Genomic DNA, 19195 nt, shown 5'->3' with positions numbered 1-19195 from the left:
TGTTAGTCTTCATAGGCGGTCGTATTTGTATGAAAGCGACGTTGTTTGGTTTGACCTGCAGTTCTCCTCCGGTACCGTGGGTGGCGCTGAGGCGCAGCCGGGTTTAACGTCTCGCTCGTCTGTGCGCAAACACACGTGTGAAGATGGAGGAGGATACGCTGCACTTTCATGAGATGGGCTTAGATGATCGGCTGTTAAAGGTAAAATATACAGTCGTGCTATTAATATAATGTCTGTCTACCTCGAAACGCCATACACCAGGATATTAACTGTTTGTTTTGTGCGGTTTGAATGTAGTTCGTGTCTGGATCAACATTATGTTTACATGCTAACATGAGCACGGTCGTTTCTGAAATAGAATACATGATATATTTCTTATTGGATACTTAAATATTGTATTATTTTTATTCTGCCTATTTTATTAGGGTCTATGCCAACGTTTCTTTCTGTATCAACAAGTTTCCCATACATACCTTTCTTGTATAACTGTGTTTAACTATATATGGTTACTAGTTCCTGACCAAATAACTGTTGTTAATACAGTACAACTATGATAATTTGCTATTACACAACTGATAATGACTGACAAGTGATGAATGTGTGTGTGTGTGTGTGTGTGTGTGTGTGTGTGTGTGTGTGTGTGTGTGTGTGTGTGTATATATATATATATATACACATAATTTATATTTGTGTACTATGTATATTTATTATGTATATATAAAAGCACACACATACAGTATATATTTTGAAAGTATTTACATATATATTTATATAATTTATATTATATATAAATATTTAATATAAACATTACATATTTTTTCTTAAATATATACATGCATGTGTTTTATATATATATATATATATATATAAGTAAATATACACAGTATACAGGCATATATTATGTGAACAAAAAGTTTTATTTTGGATGCGATTAATCGTTTGACACCGTTAATATATATATATATGTGTGTGTGTGTATGTAGGCGTTTGTATGTATGAATGTATTACTTACAAATATACATGCATATATTTGCATTTGTTATCATTTAAATAAAACCTAAATCATTTACATAATATGTATGCACAAATAATTAAAAAAAGAAAAATATTTATTTATATGCACACACACGCATATGTATGTATGCACACGTGATTTAAAAATGAAAAATTGCAAAATATTGATTACATATTAGTTAATTATTTATATAAATCTAAATATAATTGAATTAATTACAAATACATTACATTTTTTAATTATTTTATACACACAAGTATAAATATATTTTGGAAAATAAGATTTCTCTCTTTCTGTATATATGTAAATAAATAATATAAGTAAATTTGTAAAAACTGAATTTCTGATGTGCTTCACACGATTTCTGTCGCTGCATGTTGATATCACAAAATAATAAAACATTTTTGCTGTATTTATTAGTGCTGTCCACTAGTGACTGGGATGTGAAGCTGTGTTTGTTTGTTTCTCAGGCTCTGGCGGATTTAGGCTGGTCCCAGCCCACCCTCATCCAGGAGAAAGCCATCCCGCTGGCGCTCGAGGGCAAAGATCTGCTGGCCCGAGCTCGAACCGGATCAGGAAAAACCGCAGCCTACGCGATCCCACTCATCCAAAGAATCCTCACGTCCAAACAGGTGACACTTGGCTTTGAGTTATTTTAACTTGGGTCTCAATGACAGAGGAGTCAGTTCAAATATATAACATACAGTTTATTGTTGCCGTTGATGTGTCCAGACTGTACGTGAGCAGGCCGTCAGAGCTCTAATCCTGGTCCCGACTAAAGAACTGGGCCAGCAGGTGCAAACCATGATCCGACAGCTCACTGCGTTCTGTGGCAGAGACGTACGAGTGGCCGACATCTCCGGGAAAGCAGATATATCGGCACAGAAGTCAGTACTACAGCAAAACAAAAACAAAAAATTAATTAAAAAGGTTAAAGGAATTATATCTACAATATATATACATATGTACATATACATATGTCTTGAAATGTATGTATTTGCTCTGAAATTATTTAAGAATGGGTGTTTTATTAATCATTAATTTCATAAAAACAACCTTTGAAGCCTGGGAGATTCAAAATGTTTAATTTCATATTATTTACATACTATTATAGTTTTTATTAGTGTTTTTAATTAGGTTTAATTTTCATGTTTTTATTTTTCATTTTAATTTTAGTAATTTTGTTATGTGCTTTTGTCATTTTTATTAGTTTACTAATTTATTATTACTTACTACTTACTTACTACTTATTAATTACTATTTATTTTTTATTTTTTAAGTTAGTCATTTTAGTGCTTAAATTTAAACTCATTTCAGTTAGTTGCAACATTTCTAATTTCTGTACAAGTTTTTCATCTAATATTTATATTTTATTACAGTTTTATTTAAATTCCAAAAATGTTTTCAATAGTTATAGTTTTAGGTAACAATAATAACCCTGCTTAAGTTAAACCCAGCTCATTCTAAGTGCAATTAAATATTTGTTATATGTGTTTGTCTTTCTCAGGCCGATTTTAATGGAGAAGCCGGACATTGTGGTCAGCACACCGTCCCGTGTTCAAGCCCACATTAACGCCCAGAACCTGCAGCTTCAGTCTTCATTAGAGATGCTGGTCATCGACGAGGCTGATCTTGTCTTCTCGTTTGGGTTTGAAGCGGACCTGAAAAGCCTGCTTTGGTACGCATTTTCATTAACGGCGTGCAATATATGTCTTAAAGTATAAGTCCACTTCCAGAATAAAAATTTCCTGATAATTTACTCACCCCCATGTCATCCAAGATGTTCATGTCTTTCTTTCTTCAGTCGAAAAGAAATTAAGATTTTTGAGGAAAACATTCCATGATTTTTTTTTCCATATACAGTAGTGGACTTCAATGGTGGCCAACGATTTCAAGGTCAAAAATGCAGTTTTTAATGCATTTAATATAATTATATAATTTAAATGATGCTTTTTAACCACAAATGCTTGGCTTGCACTAGCTCTGCGATGCGCATGCACGTCTTCATACATTACGTAATCATGTTGGAAAGGTCACGCGCAGTTAGTTCTTCGTCTTTGTACTTCGTTTAAAAACTCCATCTCATTTTCTCCTCCAACTTTAAAACCATCCGACATTGTTGTTTTACCTTTTTTTTTTTTTTTTTGCATGTTTGCTTTGTAAACACTGGGTCGGTACTTCCACCTACATCATGCGTGATCTTTCCAATATAACCTAATAAAGACGTGCATGCATCGCAGAGCTAATGCTAGCCAAGCATTTGTGGTTAAAATGTGTATAAATATATATACAAGAAAATGACCAATCGTTTTGCTAGATAAGACCCTTATTCCTCGGTTGGGATTGTGTAGAGCCCTTTGAAGCTGCATTGAAACTGCATTTTTGACCTTGAAATTGTTGGCAACCATTGAAGTCCACTATATGGAGAAAAATCCTGGAATGTTTTCCTTAAAAAAACTTAATTTCTTTGCGACTGAAGAAAGAAAGACATGAACATCTTGGATGACATGGGGGGTGAGTAAATTATCAGGAAATTTTTATTCTGGAAGTGGACATATCCTTTACATTTACCTTCATAAACCTGCAGAAACCCTGATAAAGGTCCAGCATCTAGTATTTGTGACACGGAACCAAATAAGGGTCAGTTTTTTGAAATTGAGATTTATACATAATCTAAAAGCAGAATAAATAAGCTTTCCATTGATGTATGGTTTGTTAGGATAGGAGGACAGTATTTGGCTGAGATACAACTATTTGAAAATCTGGAATCTGAGGGTGCAAAAAAATCTAAATATTGAGAAAATCGCCGAAATAAGTTCTTAGCAATGCATATAAATAATCAACAATTAAGTTTTGATATATTTACAGTAGGAAATTATCTTAATGGAACATGATCTTTACTTAATATCCTAATAAATTTTGGCATAAAAGAAAAATGGATAATGTATTGTTGGCTATTGCTACAAATATACCCGTGCTACTTAAGACACTTAAGTGTTGTGGTCCAGGGTCACATTTGTCTGTGTTCACCTCTGCAGTCACCTGCCCAAGATCTACCAGGCGTTCCTCATGTCGGCGACGCTGAATGACGACGTCCAGGCGCTGAAGGAGCTGGTCCTCCACAATCCTGTGAGTGCAGTAGCATTGGCGCCAGCAGCTCGTGTGTTTGGCTGGATCTGATGCTTTTTCTCTGTCTGTCTGTCCATCTGTCGCAGGTGACGCTGAAGCTCCAGGGCTCTCAGCTGCCAGACAGCTCTCAGCTCCAGCAGTACAGCGTCCGATGTGAGGAGGAGGAAAAGTTCCTGCTCATCTACACCCTCCTGAAGCTCGGCCTGGTTCAAGGGAAGTCGCTCGTTTTCGTCAGCGACGTGGACCGCTGTTACCGGCTCAAGCTGTTTCTGGAGCAGTTTAGCATCCCTGCTTGTGTCCTGAACTCTGAGCTGCCTGTTCACTCCAGGTGAGGGAGGAGAGTAGAAATCAATAGTCACACTGTTTACTTCCTTAAAGCTGCAGGGTGGCATTTCTGCACCATCTGCAGGGTTATTATCGTTAACTAAAACTATAAATTATGTTGTTATTGCTTTTTAATGTAAAGTTTCAGTACATTAACTAAAATAAAATAATGAAAAAGAAAAATAATTATTTTACTTAGTTGCCAAGGCAACATTCACACATTCATTTAGTTTTACAACTAAAACTAAATCAACAAAACCTGATAAATAAAATAGAGAGAGATAGACTATATTTCAAAAATATTCTATTCAAAATATAAAATATAAAAATAAAATCTAATTCAAAATATGAACAAAAACTCTGATGCCTTGATAACACTCGTGTCAAGTCACTTCCAGGATTATTATTAAAAACATTTTTGTTAAATAAAAATGAAATGAAATATAAATATCAGATGAAACAACAAGAATTAGAAATAATTTTGAATTGAAGAACTGAAATTAGTTAATGGAAAGATACAAATGGAAACAAAAAGTAAAACATGAATAGAAGTAAGAAGAACAAAAGCTAAAATTGAAGTTTAAAATATTAATAAAAACTAGTGCTGTCAAATGATTAATCACAATTAATCCCATCCAAAATAAATAAATATTTGTTTACATAATATGTGTGTGTACTGTTTATTTATTATGTATATATAAATACACACACATTCAGTATATATTTTAAAAACATTTACATGTATATACATTTATATTCTTATATTTTATTATATATAAATATATTTAATAAACATAACATTTTTCTTAAATGTATACATGCATGTGTTTGTATTTATATATACAAAATAAATATACACAGTATACATGCATATATTATGCAAACAAAAACTTTTTGTTTTTGATCAATCGTTTGACAGCACTAATAAAACTATAATAGTATATAAATAATACTAAAGTCTGCACTGCTCTTATCATGAACAGTTTATCTATGCAGTTTATTGTAAAGATAAAGTTAATGTTTGTTTTAATAATATTTCACAAAAAAGTCATAATTATAATCCCCTCTGAAGCAACTTTTTCTCTCCTGCTGATGTAACCAAGGTCGTAAGGTTTAAGAAAAATAATATTAACCAGCAACATGTATAATTATATAAATACATCACATTGCAGATGTTGCATGTGTAGCGAATACTGTTTTCTTGTTTCATTTAATGCCCTTAAATAATTTTTATTTTGTTTTTCAGGTGTCACATTATCACTCAGTTTAATCAAGGCTTCTACAATTACATAATCGCCACAGACGAACAGGGACTGGAGAATCCCGCAGGATGCTCCCAGAAAACACAGGAGAAAGGAAAGAAGAAAAAGAACTTTGGGAAGAAGTAAGAGTTCCCAGCAGTAGAAATGCATAAAACATTTGAGCATGTGAAATTATGTCTGTATTAAATATTGATACTGATTTTCAGAGGAAAAGACAAGGAATATGGTGTTTCCAGAGGAATCGATTTCCACAACGTGTCTAATGTGATCAACTTTGATTTTCCCACTTCAGTTGAGTCCTACATCCACCGCGTCGGCAGGTGCGCGGAGAATTATTACTGTATACTGTATTATTATAGTATTTATTTTTCGTCTAATATTTGTTTTTTTTTTTGGTTATTTTCAGCTTTATTTAAATGAATGAAAACTGATTGCGAATCGTTTTAGTTAACAATAACAATACTGATTTTTCCCGCTTTTCTTCAGAACGGCTCGTGCGGATAATCCTGGGACCGCGCTGTCCTTCATATCGCATACAGAAATTCCCATGCTCACGCAGGTTGAAAACGCTCTTACTGGAGGTAAGAGTCACAGGAAGCTAAATTATGCCTGCTCATGGTGTTAAATACCTAATATTATAAACTAACAATTATTGTAAATAGAATGCTGGTATTGTGTAGTAGAATATGGGCCCTTTGGATATCCCTTCAATTTATAATTTTTTTATTTTACACAAATATTGGCTGAAAAGAATGTTGTACATTTCAAGATTAGTGCTGTCAAACAATTAATTGTGATTAATCGCATCCAAAATAAAAGTTTTTGTTTACATAAAATGTGTGTACTATGTATATTTATTATGCATATATAATTACAGACATACATTATATATTTTGAAAATATTTACATGTATATATTTATATTCATATAATTCATATTATATATAAATATAATATCCACATAACGTATTTTTATAAATATATAAATGCATGCATGTGTGTATTTATGTGTAATTAATAAACATGCACAGCACACACACATGACAGCACTATTTAAGATAAAAATTATAATATTATTATATTGAATTATTATAAAGTACAAGCAAATTAATTTTTCCTCGTTTGTTTTCAGACAGCACACATGACAGTGTTTTGAAGCCGTACGGGTTCAAAATGGAGGAAATCGAGGGATTCAGATACAGATGTCGGGTATGTTTGTGTCCTCACGCAGCACTGAAGCTGTGTTTGTGGTTTGGTTCACCTGAGGAGTCTCTTTTGTGCTTTAATTTACCCAGGATGCCATGAGATCGGTGACGAAGCAGGCAGTGAAGGAGGCCAGACTGAAGGAGATCAAACAGGAGCTGCTCAATTCAGAGAAACTCAAGGTTTGTCATTGCTTCATTTTAAGCAGTTCATGTCTGATATCCAATGATTGGTTGTCATTGATTTTATGTGTGACAGACGTACTTTGAAGACAATCCCAGAGACCTGCAGCTGCTGCGACACGACAAAGACCTTCATCCCGCTGTCATCAAACCTCACCTGAAGAACGTGCCCGATTACCTGGGTAACAATTTATACCTTTTTATTGATCTGTATATATGATACATAGACATATAGATAGTCAAAACACATTTTCATGTCCGTTTCAGTCCCCACGGCGCTGAAAAGCCTCGTCAATCCTCTGAAACAACGGAGGAGAAAGAAGAATAAAGCAGGTGGCGTGATGCTGAGCAGCTTTAAAGTGAGAATACAGATCGTTCATGTATTTGAACAGTGTACAAACAGAAGTTATATCTACATATTTATATAGTAATGGCACATTGGTTAATAGCTTTGGGCTTAATTGTGCAATTTTTGTATTTTCAGTTTTCATTTTAGTTAAGCTCTCTCAAATACATATACGTATACAGTTATGGCCAAAAATATCGGCACCCTTGGTAAATATGATCAAAGGCAGCTGTGAAAATTAATACATTGTTAATCCTTTTGATATTTTATTAAAAAAATTCATAAAAATCTAACCTTTCATTGGATAAGCATTTAAAATGGTGGGAAATATCATTATGAAATAAATGTTTTTCTCTAATACAGGTTGGACACAATTATTGGCACCCCTAGAAATTCTTATGAGTAAAATATCTCTGAAGTATATTCCCATTCTGAGCACTCCAGGGTGATTATGAACATGAAATTATCCAGCCATGGCTTCCTGTTTCACAGAAATATAAATAGGAGGGAAAACAAAGCCCAAATTCCCTTAATCATCCATCACAATGAGAAAAGCCAAAGAATATATTTCTGATGTGCAGCAAAAGGTAATTGAGCTTCACAAATTAGTGAAGTGGCTTTAAGAAAAGAGCTAGAGCAGTGAAAATTCCCATTTCCACCATCAGGACAATAATTAATAATTTCCAATCAACATAAAATGTTATGAAACTGCCTGGAAGAGGACATGTGTTTATATCGTCCTAATGCACGGTGAGAAGGAGAGTTTGAGTGGCTAAAGACTCTCCAAGGACCACAGCTGGAGAATTGCAGAAAATAGTTGAGTCTCGGGGTCAGAAAACCTTAAAAAAAATTGTCAAACAGCACCTACATCACCACATGTTGTTTGGGAGGGTTTCAAGAAAAATTCTCCTCGCTCATCCAAAAACAAACTCCAGCATATTCAGTTATCAGACACGACTGGAACTTCAAATGGGACTGGCTTCTATGGTCAGATGAAACATAAAAATGAGCTTTTAGCAGCAAACACTCAAGATGGGTTTGGTGAACACGGGATAAAAGTATACCATGTGTACAATGAAATATACTGCTGTTTTTTTTATGTTGTGGACCTATATTTCTGCTGGAGGTCCTGGACATCTTGTTTAGACACACGGCATCATGGATTCTATCAAATACCAACAGATAAAAAAATCAACAAGTGACTGATTCTGTTAGAAATCTTATAATGGGCCATGTTTGGATCTTCCAACCGTACAATAATCCAAACACAAACCTCAAAAAGAGTGAACTGAAGAGAAGCACCAACATGGAGCTGTGAATCTAAAGGGTCTGGAGTGATTCTGGATGAAGGAATGGTCTCTGATCTCTTGTCAGGTGTCTCTAACCTCATCAGACATTATAGGAGAACATTTAGAGCTGTTAAACTGGCAAATGGAGGTTTCAAAAAGTATTGAATAAAAGGGTGCCGTTAATTGTGGCCAATATGTATTAGAGAAAAACATTTATTTCATAATGATATTTCCCCCTGTTTTAAATTCTTATTATCCAATGAAAGGTTAGATTTTTTTGTGAATTTTTTAAATAAAAGATCAAAAGGATTAACAATGCAGATTAATTTTCACAGCCGCCTTTGATCATATTTACCAAGGGTGCCGATATTTTTGGCCATGATTGTATATGTATGTGTGTGTGTATTTCTATTTAACTCTAATGTATATGCATTTCTTTTTTAGTAATTTTGAGTACTTATTATTCTAAATATCATTTAAGCTTTTCATTTAATATTTAATTTTCACTTAATTTCAATTAACAAAAAATATTTGTCTTTTTAAATTTATTTTATTTATAGATGAGAATACAAATCGTTCACTTTAACAGTTTAAAGCTTTCGCTCACTGTTTTATCTACATATTGATGTAATAATGCCATATTGTTTAGTTGGGCAGCAGTGATTTTAATAGTATTGATATACTATTATATTTTTTATTATTTTGAATTGGATGATAAATTTTCTGTTTTCAGTTTAATCTCAGTTAAAGGTTTAGTAATTTGTGTCATTAATATTATTTTATGAAATGTTCATGTAGTATTTTTATTTTTTAAGTACTTCAATTTAAGCAAAGATATATGAAGAGTTAATTTCCAAAAACAGATAACTCCGTTTTTAACAAGTTTTTTTTCTCAAACTAAGTTAAAATAAGTTAAAAAACTAACACAATAACACACAATAAAACATGATGACATAATAATAATAAAACATGATTTTTGAAAATTAAAAATGATAATGTTGACAGGACTTGAATTGTGTGTACAAACAGATCCTGTAATGGCGCTCTTCATTTATGTTGCATTTGCAGAAGAATTTCAGAGGCAGAAATCCACTGAAGAATTTTCACTACACGAGGAAGAAACGTGAAAAGAAGGCTGGGAAATCCTAATGGCAGAAGAGCCTGAGAGACATTGGGTTTGGATTGGGAAGTTGAGGAAATCCGGACACAAGTCTTCTGGATACTTTGAACTGTGACTGTAACGGTCGAGATCATAAAGTTCATCAGAATCAGACGTGCATGAGGATTCCTGTCTCACTGCATGTGTGAAATGATTTAGATGAATATTGAACATGTAATATTTTATGTTTCATTAATACTAACACTCTACTTCATAAAGTGTCTTGTGTTATTTTGTTTATAAAGTTTTAGTGCTACATGTTTTCAGCTGATTTGGACAACATTGCACAAGTAATTAACAAATTAATTTAAAAAATTATTATATATAATTATATATTGTCAAAAGAATGCATCCACATGTTTTATTATTTTTACAAATGAAAACATTTATTTCTCATATGAATTCATGGAGAAAATTAAAATGTCACTGCAAAAAAAAAAACTTAATAGTCTTCAAAATAGGCTTAATTAAATGTCTTATTTTTACTTTTCATTTAAATCAGCATCATGGTATATAAGTGCTTTAAAATGTAAGCTTTTTTTCAGTACTTTTTCTTTTAAATAAGAGAACATTTAACTCTCATGAGAATTCAGGCAGAAAATGTAATGAAAATAATGCAAAAACAACTTAAAGGTCCTCAAAATATGTTTAAAAATATATGATGTCTTATTTGTGTCTTGATTTTGAGATGAAATATGACTTGGACACGTTTCATAAGATTTATTCTTATTCATATTCATATTAACAGTTGAATAGTTCATCAGCTAATACTAACCTTTTACAGCTGTATAAAATGGAGAAATGGACAAAGATTCTGCAGTTGTAATTTGATTTCAACATCAACTACTCATTTGATCACATGACTAGTTATATAGCACAGGTTACTGGTTAAAAACCGATGAACATGAGGCGTGTTTTGTTACTGCCAAATATTTATTAGTCAACATATTAAATTTTTGTACAGTTAATGAGTATGTGAAGGGAACAACTAGTCTGAAACATCACTAACGATTGTGTTCTTCTAAAATGAGCTGGCAATGATTCGGCAATAACCAAAAAAAGGCACCTCAAACAGTCTCACACTACATCAGCAGTTGGTTAGTTAGTTAGTTAGTCGTACACATGAAGTGTAACTTGTACATTGCCGAGGGCAGATAGAAGCACACAGACTGAACACACACTGTCATGTTTCATGTGCTGAAAAACCCCAACTGAACATCAACATCTACACACACGACACTCTCAGTCCACCTCTACTGACGTATAAAAAGCACAACACTAGTGTCATTGTGATGAGTTTAAGATGTGCAGATTCCCCAGTTCAACACGCCAATCACACAAAACGTTCCTCTAGTGCCCGCTGGGACAGACAAGATGAGTGAATCCCACAAAAAGTGACATGTTTGGGTCATATTTCACCTCAAAAAAAAAAAAAAGGAAACTTTACTTTTCTTAAAGATAGTAATGCATATTTTAAGACAGTAATTTGACATTATTTTCATAATAGTTCTGCACCTTTTAACCCCAAATTCTCATTACTGTAAGACATTTTCCAGACTTTTACATTTTTTTCTTAACATAACTGTGCAATACATTATTATTTTACTGTATAAAGATGTATTTTTTTTAAACTTTCATTTAAATAAGCGTAAAGGCAGTTTAATAAATTTCATAGTATATTAAGTACTTTACAATTATGAGATTTTTTCAATCAAAACAAAATACACCTTCAAATATACAAACATCCTAGCAATTATTGTTGAAAGAATGATGAGAAAATGTCTTTAATATCAAGAATTGGGAGAAATTTGGGGGAAATTGTTCTTAAGCGTCAGAATGCAAAATACAAAAGGTTCTAATTATGAGATTTCCAAAATCAAAACAGAATAGAATTTAAAAATCCTATTATTAAATTATTTTTGAAAGAATGCATTAACTTATTTTCTTTCTTTTTTTTTCATTCTCTTGATAAATTGTTTGAAAATGTCAATATCACAAATTGGGGGGGTGGATTTTTCTTAATTGTCAAAATGCAAAAATATAAATAGAACTTAAAATAAAAAGATCATTTTAAAAGAATGCATTAACTTATTTTTCCAAGAAGAACATTCCCATGGCAATTCAGTGCGAAAATGTCATTAATATAACAAATTGGGGAAAATTTGTTCTTAATTGTCAAAATGCAAAAACATAAATGGTCTAAAACGAGATTGTCTTTAAACAAAATAGATTTTCTTCTGATTTTAGGGTGAAATAAGACCTGGACATGATCTTGACAGGTTCACCCAGATACTGCTGGTTTTACCCAAACTTTTGTGCATGTACATTTAAGCTTTACAGAAAGAGAAAAAGCACATTAACTTGAAACCAGGACTCAGGAGTCGGGCCTTCAGGCTGTTAGCAGCAAAGCATCGTTAGATTGGATACAGCATTTGAGAGGTCCAGCGAGAGTCATGTGACCAATCACTAACACAGCACAGATTTACACTCACAACTGCGTTTACCGTCTCACGAGGATCAAGGGGGCTGATTTCACACCAAACCACACTTTAAGGCTTTATTATTACTCTCAAATATTACAACATGTTCATTATCAACCACCAACTGTACATATTGCAGGAATGTTTCTTAAGTATTAAAAACCAAATTGCAATTACAACTGATGCAAGAAACCAAAGCCGATACAATTCAGTCATTTATTTACATTTCCAAACCAAAAATGCATTAGAATTGTTCACAAACAGACTCTGAAACATTTCATTTGGTCAGTCACTTACACACAATATTGAGAATCCGAACGTTATGAACATCAATACTTGACACATTATTTACTGTTTTCACATTTAAAAAGAATTCACGCTACATGTTCACTCTACAAGGCGCTTCAAAACTGCCAAAGCCAAATGATGAGTCTAAATACAGAGATTGCAGCATTTTCACTCACGTGTCCTCTGTTGATAAGGCTACTTCAACAGTCTGATATCAACACACCTGCGTCTAAAGTAAGGCACAGCGGGGACGTTTGACTCGAGCCCCTCTATGCTTTTATCCGGATCTGTTTTGAGCTTGTGCCAGACCCTGAGGAACCGTCAAGAAGAAAATCAAGTTCTCACACAACATGAAAACCAATGGCAGAGTGAGTGTGGTGCATCATGGGAAATCAGCCCCCTCTGAGCCCATTATTGTATAATGTCGGATCGGCCCTCTCGTGTATTCACTATGACTGCTGTGTGATAAAAGCACCAGCCCACACCAGGACAGAGAGAAAGAGAGGGGAAAATAGAAAACCAGAGGGGAGAGGTGGCCGAAGAGTCCAGTCCAATCAGAGACTTTGACGCGATCACATGATCTCACAGCATGAGTTCTGCTTGCGTGCCTACATAAAACATAAAAACATCAACATTACATCAGATATTTTGAAGAAAATGTGAGCGCTTGCCCATTCACATTGGCAATTTTCTCAGTGTTTTCAATGTGGTATTTAAGGAAAGACACTGGACAATTTTGAGATTTTGGGCTATTTGGCCTTTCATGATGTGTGTTGTTTCTGACTAGTGAAAAGAAAGCATCCAAAATGCATATTTAAGTTTTTTTTTTTTTTATTCAACTTTATCTTGTGTCTGTAGATTTTTTAATTATAATACATATCTTTAAAGGATATTTTTTTTTTTTTTTTTTTCTTTCAGTAGTACTTATTAGGGATGTAACAATTAACCGTGAGCCAGTTGAAAATCGATTCATATATGTGACCCTGGACCACAAAACCAGTCTTAAGTCACTGGGGAATATTTGTAGCAATAGCCAAAAATACATTGTATGGGTCAAAATGACCCCAAAAACATTTATGTCAAAAATCATTAGGATATTAGTAAGTAAAGATCATGTTCCATGAAGATATTTTGTAAATTTCTTACCGTAAATATATCAAAACTTCATTTTTGATTAGTAATATGCATTGCTAAGAACTTCATTTGGACAACTTTAAAGGCGATTTTCTCAATATTCTGTTTTTTTTTTTTGCACCCTCAGATTCCAGATATTCATATAGTTGTATCTCGGTCAAATATTGTCTGATCCTAACAAACCATACATCAATGGAAAGCTTATTTATTCAGCTTTCAGATGATGTAGAAATCTCAATTTTGAAAAATTGACACTTAAGACACTTTTGTGGTCCAGGGTCACAAATGTGACGATTCAAATCGGTTGAGATGCTAAACAAATCGCGATTCAATTAGTGGTAGGAGTTTATATGAGTGTATGTCTGAGGGGAACTTACTGTCTTTAGAAAAGTTTAGATGGTATTTTTTCTTTTCATCTTGCCTCTGTATAATGCATATTAAAGTTCATAAGTGCAGCGCTGCTTTATTTACAGCGGAAACCAAGGAAACGCTTAAAGCGCCACCTGCTGGCAGAGAGTGAATCTGCATTCAGCTCGTCTGCGGTTTCATTTCATGCAGATATTTTTTATGTATACAGTAGTTTCACAAAACTGAAGTCAGACCATTCTGTTTTTGCTTCAAATTTCAAAATTATACAATCTAATTCAGATTATAAACTGCTCATATTGCATGTATGCAGGATCTTTGTTTGGATCATGATTAAAATGCAGTGGTTCCCTCTAATTTTAAATGGAAAGAGCACAGACAAAGCCTTATTTTGTTTATATGAAGAGATTTCTTTTATCTGTGTTACTTAGTTGATTTGGAGCTTGTTTTAAAATTTCAATTTAGTTTTGTTATTTACATTTAGTTATTTAGCAGAGGCTTTTATCCAAAGCGACTTACAAATGAGGACAATAGAAGCAATCAAAACCAACAAAAGAGCAACAACATGCAAGTGCTATATTAGTATATTATTATAGTGTTATATTTCAATTTCACAAAAGAAACGTGCTGCATTTTGTCCAAGCAATAATAAAAGGACATTTAATTTATAATTTGTCTTAAATCTCATTTTGTAAAAAAGTAAAACAAAGTAAAATAAATCGCGACTCGAATCGAATCGTGAGTTAAGTGAATCGTTACATCCCTAGTACTTATGAATACATATTACATATAATCATTCACAAAGGTTTTATTATTAGACTATCTATTTATATCTATAGATTTACATTATAACACATATCTTTGAAGGGCTTTTTAATTAGTTTTTTCTCCACTTCAGCAGCACTTACATACACTAAATTTTACAGTTTTATTCATATCTATATTCTGAAGATTTTTACTGAAGGGTTTGTTCATATATCACTCGCCTGGTTTTATACAGCACTTTATTCCTAAAAATATGCTGAATTACCCAAATTCAGATACCCAAAGTCCTCTCTGTAAAAATCTTTAATTCTAATATTTCAACATGATGAAACAATAATTTAGAATCTGACTTTAACTATTTGCATCTGTAGATTTCAATTACAATACATTTCTTTAGAGGATGTTTTCGCAAAATTAGTTTTTTCTTCACTTCAGTAGTACTTACTTAAACCAATTTTTACAATTTTATTCAAATCTATATTCTTAACATTTTTATAGGGGGATTTGTTCATATATTATTCACACTTATTTATAACATGTCTTATTCTTATAAACATGTTGAAAATTATTTTTTTCTGGCTACTGACAGCATTTTCTGAATTATGGAAATCCAAAATCTCTTTTGTAAAAAAAACTTTAACTTTAATGTGTCAACAAGATCAAATAAGAATTTTGAACCTGGCTTTATCCAATGTTCACATTAATTTTCTGGAAATATATGCAAATAGTGTCCCTTGTAATTAGATAATTAGATAATCCCTCATTTGCATATTTATCATAACATTTCAGAAAACGTGTAATACGCAGTTGATTACATTTAGAATTGTAAACATTTCTGCAAATAAGGTAATATATACTAGTTTTTTATGTTATTCATCTCGGGTGTCTTGCCTTATGGTAGCTGCTAGGTTTAATACTTGGTTTTAGGGATTCGTTCAAATCACTAGCCATGAGTATGAGCAATAACAAGAGTGAGTGTTTTAGAAACTACCACTAATGAAGCTTTCAAATGTATAACAGTAATAACATCATAATAAATCGAATGTTCTGTTGCTGTGTTTCATATGCACGTAAAGTACTGACCGTTTTATAAAAGGCTTTTGATTGGTTTCCCAGATGCTCAGATTTCTGAACTAAATCATCCAGCTTCTCTCCTCTCTCCAGCAGTGACTCCATTGTATTGTGCTGGAGAAGCACATATTAAATTAAATACAAATGCCAATGCATTAAATGCAAACAAACTCTTCTATGTGTACAATCACAGCACACTTTCACTTTCAGGTGAAATAGATGATTGTAACAATCAAAAAAGTGTGTATTAAAGAATGTTCACATCATTATTTGCTTACCAAAATAATTTTGGTTTCATCCAGTTCTGCTTGCACTTTGGTCATAGCGTCAGCCTCACGTGGATTCTGTAAAACAGGAAATGCTAAAACTGTTATGGGTGATAAAATGTGTTGTGTTTACTAAACTAAACTGCCTTTATCAACAATGTTGACATTACACTACACAGCTAGTTTCACTATTAGTGAGCATAATTCACCTGGTATCTAGCCAGATGGCTGTCCAGTGCTGTGTACTGAATGGTCGCTGGAGAACCAGAAGGCCAGTCTATACTGTTCACCTGTCTGGAGAACTCATCCAGCACCTGCAGACAACCACAAAACCATTAAAGAGAGAAATTGGTCATATCTAACTATTAAAAAATTATTATTTTAAATTATATTTATTACGACATCCTTTTTTTCATTGAAATTTGCACATTTGCACATAAAATAAATATTGTTTAGAAACTTGTATAAGTCTTTATACTAATAACACATGGCTTGAAGTTTGAAGGATTTAAATATTTTGAATATTGAAGTATTTTTAAAAAGTTTAAAGGTTTTAAGTATAGTTTTTTGTGAAATAGTTTTTTTTGTGTGTGTGTGTGAATTTTTAATTTAAAAATCTTTTTTTTTATTTTTTAAAGTAAAATAGTTTTAAAAGCCATGCAGTCTCACCATGCAATCCTCTCATTTTCTGGCAAAATTATACTAAATAACTCTTTAAGTGAGATCGATCGATAGATAGATAGATAGATAGATAGATAGGCAACATAACGCACCTTATCAAGTAAAGTGAAGCAGACTCTGGAGGGATATTCACTGTCTGCGATCACAACACCACCAAGATTGTCATTCCGAACGTACACGTGACACAAGTACCCTAACGGAGGGAACACACAAACAAATTAATTAATCCACTGCAGTTATGAAAAAAATGTGTGTAATTGTATTGAATATGCACTTCAAATCTTAAAAGTTTATTTTACAAAAACTACACTTGCAGACAATATAATTTTACTAAAATAAAAAGCCACGTAAGCGTACTTACACTTTCATGACTACGATCTTAATTGTACTTTGTACTGTCAAATTAAATGTTTTACTTTAAATTACATTTTAAATCATGTTTAAGTTGTTTTGCACACTTATTTTAACGTGTTGACTAACATACTAAATGATATAATAACGATTATAATTTTACCTGATAAAATTGTAACTTCACTAAAAATTAAAAAAAAATACATTAAGAATCACAAATACATTTAAATACATGACATACAAGTTTCAATAGAAATGACGTTACGTAAATGCTTGTCAGTTCATTTGAAAGTAGAATGAAAACCTTCAAATAAACAGACTTGAAATAAACATTAAAATGAAATATTAAAAACTTATTTTTTCAGCTAGATGCCAAGGCAACATTTCTTGTTTTCATTTAGTTTAATTAATCGTACTAAAAATGTATACAGACACGCAGTATATAAAAGCTACTAAATGGAAATGGCTCTCAGTAGTTCGTCTGATCAGTTTGGTGCTTTAATGACATAGTGAACCTAATAACTAGTCTGTAATTAAACTCAACAGCTACAATTAGGCCAGTGGCAAACATTTAATAAGACTTCATCTTGATAATGTTATCACCGACCTTGCTCTTTGAGAGACGCACGGGTTCCTAATGCTGAACGCTCAACAATCAGTGCACTGGTGAACGTCATAAACTCCTGTGCACTGCAAAACAAAAACAGTTTACAGTCCGCTGCAATGAAAGCGGTTTTGTAGCTTAATAAAAGCATATAACGAGCGTATTCTAGATATTGTACCTGGACCTCTGGAAGAAACTGAATGATGACAGATCATACGCCTCCTTAAGCAGGTTGGACTTCGTCGAGCCTTTATACAAGACGCTCAGACTGTAGAGTTTCATGGTGTTTCTGAACAGGATCTGCAATGACACAACAACAAAAACAACACATTATTTATTTCAAGGAATAATCATAGTAATACAGCACATAGGTTGATTCAGTACTGTTTTTATTGATTGATTATTCATATTTAGCAGATGATTTTTATACTGAGCGACTTACACTATTGAATCAACCTTTGTGTTTTCTTTTTTTTTTTTTATTATTATTTAAAGATAACGTTATTATTCAAATACCCTAAGACCCTAAAACAGATACACATAATTCTCCTGCAATCTTGATCTTGAACTGCTACACCACACCCATATCTATCAGATCAGCCCATACAGGGCCTCTGAAGAGGGTCCCAAAACATGAAAGCATAGGATCCGATTATCGAAAGGTTTATAAAGCAGATGTGTCACAATGATTCAATATAGTTCAACAGGCTGGTGATGACTAACAGCTGCTTAGCAGTCGTGCTAGCTCTGAAATACCACGATGTGGACAGAATAATCGTTCTTAATCTTAATCTTTCTTAAACAGGTGCAGTCATGTGACATTGTATATATACATAATGAATTGTCATTCTTACCTGCTGTGTGTAAAACAGCCAAGACTGAAGCTAATCCGCTAACAGCTAATCTAAACAGATCAGAACTACTTTTATTTATTTGTCTAAACTGACAGCGGTGTCTCTGGAACGCTATTACGGAATTGAAAATGATTATTATTTGTATTATGGATTGTAATATCACTGGCATCCAGAATAGTCCGCGTTTACTGAAGGTATTTAATCAGCTCACAACTATCCGAGGATTTTTTTTTCTGAAACTTGCTAGCTGGCAGAAAGCGGCATTTCAAAATAAAAGTCCTTTATGCACAACCACAGGAACTGACGTGTGCCAAACAAAAGTCTCTCCGTAAAAGCGGACAGAGAGAAAATAAAAGTCCCTGACATGTGTCTGTAGACCTCTCAACTTGATTGAGAGCCGTGGGCAGAAAGTAAATGTTGCATTACA

The 19195-nt window shown here is 33.0% G+C and overlaps 2 protein-coding genes across 2 annotated transcripts; one reads left to right on the top strand and one right to left on the bottom strand.

Moving 5' to 3' along the window:
- Positions 1–56: 56 nt before the first annotated feature.
- Positions 57–10126, top strand: ddx56 (DEAD (Asp-Glu-Ala-Asp) box helicase 56). Its single transcript, XM_058789313.1, has 14 exons — positions 57–200; positions 1486–1647; positions 1748–1902; positions 2523–2693; positions 4054–4144; positions 4231–4472; positions 5715–5852; positions 5937–6050; positions 6217–6311; positions 6862–6938; positions 7025–7114; positions 7191–7296; positions 7382–7473; positions 9818–10126. Exons 1-14 carry the CDS (start codon positions 144–146, stop codon positions 9896–9898), a joined length of 1671 nt encoding a protein of 556 aa, XP_058645296.1. The 5' UTR covers positions 57–143; the 3' UTR covers positions 9899–10126.
- A 696-nt stretch (positions 10127–10822) lies between these two features.
- ykt6 (YKT6 v-SNARE homolog (S. cerevisiae)) lies at positions 10823–19035 on the bottom strand. Its single transcript, XM_058789321.1, has 8 exons — positions 18769–19035; positions 18093–18214; positions 17918–18000; positions 17052–17152; positions 16488–16592; positions 16291–16356; positions 16025–16126; positions 10823–13284 (listed from the first exon to the last, which is right to left on the bottom strand). The coding sequence occupies exons 2-8, from the start codon at positions 18194–18196 to the stop codon at positions 13249–13251; spliced, it is 597 nt and encodes a 198-aa protein (XP_058645304.1). The 5' UTR covers positions 18197–18214; positions 18769–19035; the 3' UTR covers positions 10823–13248.
- Positions 19036–19195: the final 160 nt, after the last annotated feature.

This window comes from Onychostoma macrolepis, chromosome 10 (assembly GCF_012432095.1).
Source record: "Onychostoma macrolepis isolate SWU-2019 chromosome 10, ASM1243209v1, whole genome shotgun sequence".
Lineage (NCBI taxonomy): Eukaryota > Metazoa > Chordata > Actinopteri > Cypriniformes > Cyprinidae > Onychostoma > Onychostoma macrolepis.
The sequence above is the reverse complement of the archived record's forward strand: the minus strand, read 5'-3'. Positions and strand labels throughout refer to the sequence as shown.